This window comes from Montipora foliosa, unplaced genomic scaffold (genome assembly GCF_036669935.1).
Source record: "Montipora foliosa isolate CH-2021 unplaced genomic scaffold, ASM3666993v2 scaffold_412, whole genome shotgun sequence".
Lineage (NCBI taxonomy): Eukaryota > Metazoa > Cnidaria > Anthozoa > Scleractinia > Acroporidae > Montipora > Montipora foliosa.
In genome coordinates, this window is record NW_027179715.1 from 1657501 (window position 1) to 1662500 (window position 5000).

General features: G+C 38.2%; 1 protein-coding gene across 1 annotated transcript in view; it reads left to right on the plus strand.

The window, feature by feature from the left end:
* LOC137988305 (uncharacterized) overlaps positions 1-4212 on the plus strand; it is a gene marked incomplete at its 3' end in the record, with an annotated part of 80586 nt that extends 76374 nt beyond the window's left edge. The window contains exons 5-6 of the mRNA XM_068834339.1: positions 1531-1590; positions 4013-4212. Of these exons, the coding sequence (XP_068690440.1) occupies positions 1531-1590; positions 4013-4212 (260 nt within the window). The remainder of the gene's footprint in view (positions 1-1530; positions 1591-4012) is intronic.
* Between the last annotated feature and the right edge of the window lie 788 nt (positions 4213-5000).

Here is a 5000-nt window from a genome sequence, read left to right on the forward strand (position 1 = left end):
GGGGGGTCCCGTGTCGCTGCTTTGTCAATGTTTCACGTTGCTGTGACCATTGCTGTCGGAAATTTAAAGAAAGGATGTCGTTTGTCGCGATTTCACTTCAATTGCTGTCACTACTTTTTAGGGCATGTCGCTTGTCGGAATTTACCCTAGTTGGCAGAGCCTCAATAACGATACAAAACAGGGCATGAATGGAACAAAAGAAACCTTTCGCTACTTTGCGTGACATAAATATTTACCAGGTTTGAAGGTCAAAAGTTCAACAACATCTTGCATATGTATGCCTCCAGAAAATGAGTTCACAATGAAACGGATAAAACAATGACCTGCAACCCGCGACCTGCGACCTGTGACCTGCAAATTAGACCCGCCCTGATAGGAAAGTCACTTGCATAAACCAGAACATTGTATAAATTAAAATGCGTTTGAATTGAGTAATATATAGTTCACTTGCGGATTTTTGCCCTCAAATACTATCTTCAGTCACTTTTAATACTTCTGAAGGATAACTTCGCATTTTTTAAAGCTTTCCAAGCTATAAAGCCTAAAATTAGACAGTTCGAGGATTCTACATGAATAATTAGCATCAGCTTGCGTTCAAATTTCGCGTGATTTAGCTCGCTCAGGTTACAAACATTTCTGATATTTTCGGAGGGAAGCGTTCCGAGTTCGAGGATAAAACTTCACACAGAAAATGAATAAGAGCAATATTTAAAGAATACGAAGTAAAAAAAATTAAGAATGAGGTACCAGGTACATTTTTATCGCGTCAAATATCACCCATTTTCCGCCGCCATGTTATGCGGTCTTTGAGGATGTTCTTTAAAGAGCTTAGAAAATCACAATTTCAACATTTCCGTAAAAAGTATCGAAGTAGAAATAAACAAGAATAGTTGTTCTTAATTTTTGTCAAGTTTGGTGCCAATTGAAGTCATTTAAAGGCTTCACCGTTGCTTGGTTCTCGAAGCAAATTTTGGACAATTTGTCAAACAGAAACCCGCACTTTAACCGCGTTTTCAAATTTTCGCAAATTTCTAAAAAAAATAAGAATCGCTGGAACTTTTGAATGTGTTTCTTGAAAACAGTTTACTAAAGGGTATCTCTGGGCAAAATATGAGCTATCCGCCAAAATGGTCATTGACGGACGATTCTCGATTCTTACAGGCAGCCGTTCTTAAGCCTTTTATAAACGGGATAGAAAGAGGGCGCTCGAGAAATAGCTTATGCATACCGAGTCTTATGACATTTGTGACACAGGACATTTACACCTGACTTTAAATACGCAAAGGAACTAAAAAAAAAACAAAACAAAAAATAAACTAGTAGAATGTAAACAGAACTTATAGATTGTTGTCTTAATTTCATCTACCTACGACATATGGTACCTATCATTTGTTTGGTATGCACTCTCAGTCACACCTTGCAATGCTAGGCATGGCAAGACAGGCGCAATGCCATGCCCTCCACTATACAAAAGATATTATGCCTCCTCTAAAAACTGTTCCAAGTTGTTTTAACTGTATTTTTGTTTAGAACGTTGCGTGGAGGCAAAGTTGACACCATCAAGTTTAAGGAAGACTGCGTTGTCCACCTGTGAGTACCTTAAAAAGTTAATTTACCTGTGCAGCTAGACTGTATGGATTTCAATGTAATCTTACACCGACAGAAATTTAATGACAACTGCATGTCTCAATTTCGGAAGTGGAACATTTGAAGTGAACACCATGACCATAATTTTAAGTGGCACGCAGCCATGATAGACTACGTTGTGGAAACCAAAAAATAAAATAAAATAAAATAAAATAAGTTATCATTAGGTTGATTAACACGTTTGAGATAGAAAGTAAACAAACAAAACAAAGAAAGCAAAACAATGGCACGGCACAACTCCAACTAAACAGGAAGTCTAGGGCTTCGGATGTAAGCAGATAATCATTTCATTTCTAAATTTTTGGAGAGAAGTAGCATTTCTCGATTTTGTGAAATAGGAGTCATAAATATCAGGAAGCAAGTTCTTTTTTTTTGTTTGTATATAAGCTCACCCATTTGTAATTTAGTTATTTGAAATATATTCACTATACCTAATCTAGTAAACAGGGGTCTGCTATGATCTCGCCAGCCTGATTGTGTTATAATCCTTAGGACTCTTTTATGTAGCAGTAGTAAACAATTTAATTTAGTCGGGTAGGTACTTCCCCACGAAACAGTGTAGCACGACAGATGTGAATAAATTGACTATGATATAAACATTTTACTATTCAACGTAAGACAGCAACGAACTTTGTAAATAATCCTGACGCAATTGGGAATTTTCCGTGAAATGTAGTTAATATGAGAATTCCACAGAAAGTCTTGGTCAATAAGTACCCCCAAAAATTTAGTTTGGTGGTTCCTATTTATAGGTGTACCATTAAGATCAATATTAACGCCACCTTTGAATAAATTTAAGGCAACTCTCTTTTGCATTGACAATGATAATACAGAACTTGTTTTGGACGTGTTAATCGTCAATCTTTTTAACATCTAGTCCCAGAGAGCATGAAGTTCTTTCCTCACCACAGATCATCAAGGTGTTTACATTTTCGTGGGAAACTAGAACATTCATGTCATCAGCATATAACACAAGGCGAATTAATTTTGACATAAATTGAGTACCGTTGTCATAAATTGGAAAAAGTATCGGCCCCAAAATTGAGCCTTGACTAGGAACTCCAGAAGAGATTTGCAGTCCGAATCTGTACCATTTACCTAAACATATCGCATTCGCCTGCTTAAGTAACTGCGGAACCAATCTGCTCCTTTCCCGTCGATTCCTTAATTATTAATTATTAATTCGACCGTTTTAAACTGAAAATCGTTAAATCAAAAGTTTCCATAAATCATAAGCCTTACATAGTTAACAGTAAAATAACTGATGACAACCCTTGTGATTGAGAAGGGTCACTTCTATGATCCGAAATTTATTAAAGATCCATCTAAAATTAGGTTATCATTGTTCTAGGAAGATTCCGTGGCTTATACTTATCCTCGGTTATTATGAGAACCAAGCTTTCCTTTTCATTGGCTAACGAAGTTGAACTAAGAGTTTTCTTTAATTATTTGGAATTACTGGCGCAAATGTCTGTCACCTTAGTTAATTATTTAAATCAAGTACTACGGGAATAGCTTGTAGCTAATAACAGAAGGATGAGACAGAGCTTCAGATCAGTCTCGGTCACAAATGTTGTAACACTGACGGAAATTTTTCCCTCCTCCCTTTTCAATGTTGATGTTTATGGGTTCCAATGCAAGAACTTGCCGGTAAACGCAACAAAGAGAGGGAGGGAGGAGGAGTGCGTTATCAATAGCTTGGATGCGAGTTACGTGCTTTTCAAGAAAGTGTTACAACTATTTATGACCGAGTTGTTGCTAAGACTGACGGGCACCTTTAGACCTTTAGCACCTAAATGGCCGAATAATTGGGAAAACTGTTTCAGATTCTATTCATTATATTCTTGTAAATTATAGGAGTAACTTTATATCTAAGGGCTTTGCACTGAGATTGCACGAGGCTGCGACCTTTTTGTTCATAAATTACGGTAATAAAGAGGGCATGACAGTACTGCTTGACTGTGAATTGTTTCTAACGTGTCCTGTTTCAACAAGAGAAAATGAGGGGACAGAGAGGGAGGCTCAGGGCGTTGGCCGGGATATGTCATGTCCACGAAAGTTATTTTTAGACGAGCGAAAGTCTTTGTTCTAGCGGAAGTCTGTCTTCCGAGACGTCCGCATGTACAAACGTCAAGTCCACTTCGTCCGCCATTACATGAAATCTTTGCTTTTCTTTCAAACATCAGACCGAGGTTGACCTGCATGCGGACGTCTCGGAAGACTTCCGCTCGTCTAAAAATAACTTTCGTAGACATGACATATCCCAAGGGCTGGACCGGGAGCCTCCCTCTCTGTCCCCTCATTTTCTCTTGGTTTCAATTATTATATTACGTTAGAAGAGCTACTCATCTTTTTTGAATTTCAGGGGTGTAGAGAAAGGTGACTCAGAATTTATAGATATCTCAAATGAGTCTATTTTCGTGAGAGATCAGCTGCGCGAGGTGTTTCTTCAGGCTGGATTCGCCAAATATTATGATGAAAGTGGCTTCAAGCTTCTCCCATGCCCGCCTGGTACTTTTGTTAATATGTCTGACACCAGACCAAGGTGCATAGACTGCCCTGCTGGTAAGCTTACACAGGTCATATGCATTAAATTAGCTCATGCATACAAGTATCGAATACCAAGAACCGATTTAAAGTGCGAGAGTTGTGTCTCAAATGCATGAACTTGATATTAAAATGTATCAAATTCAGTTCCCAGACATGAAGGTTACCACTGGCGCGTCCAAACACACAGTCAAGGGACGCTTGATTGATGGTGCACTACCAACTTCCCGATAAGACGAATTCTTATTCTCATTCTCCTTATTTCTCAGTCACTCAGGTCTGATCTTATTCCCGGGTACAGTTCGTGTGGTCACCGGGTATCTGTAGCCTTATGTATACTCATAATTTCAATAAGCCATCAATTTCTGCACGGTATCCTGTTGCGCTTTCCTGTTGTGAGTAGCAGACCTTTTGTACAAGTTCTACACAGCGCTCTTTCTCGGAATTCGCAAGTTGCAACAAAGCTACTGCTTCTGGATAAATGTGCATAAACTGTTTATAATTTTTATTTACAATTACAATGGCAACAAAATGGATCCTCCTTTGAAGACGCCACTCAGCAGATTCTTAAGATAACTAGCAATACTGTTCACTCGACCCACGCACTCTGTTTATGTCACAAGTCATATTGTTTGACTTACAAACTACTACTTAATTTTACACGCACTGTTTACAATTCTTATTATAGAAAGTTCCTGTTAGTGGCTGGATACTCTATATAACATCACAAAAAATATTAGAATGGCAACGAAATGGGTACTTGCTGCTATAACGACATTTCTTAGCTTACTAGCTTTAATTACCAT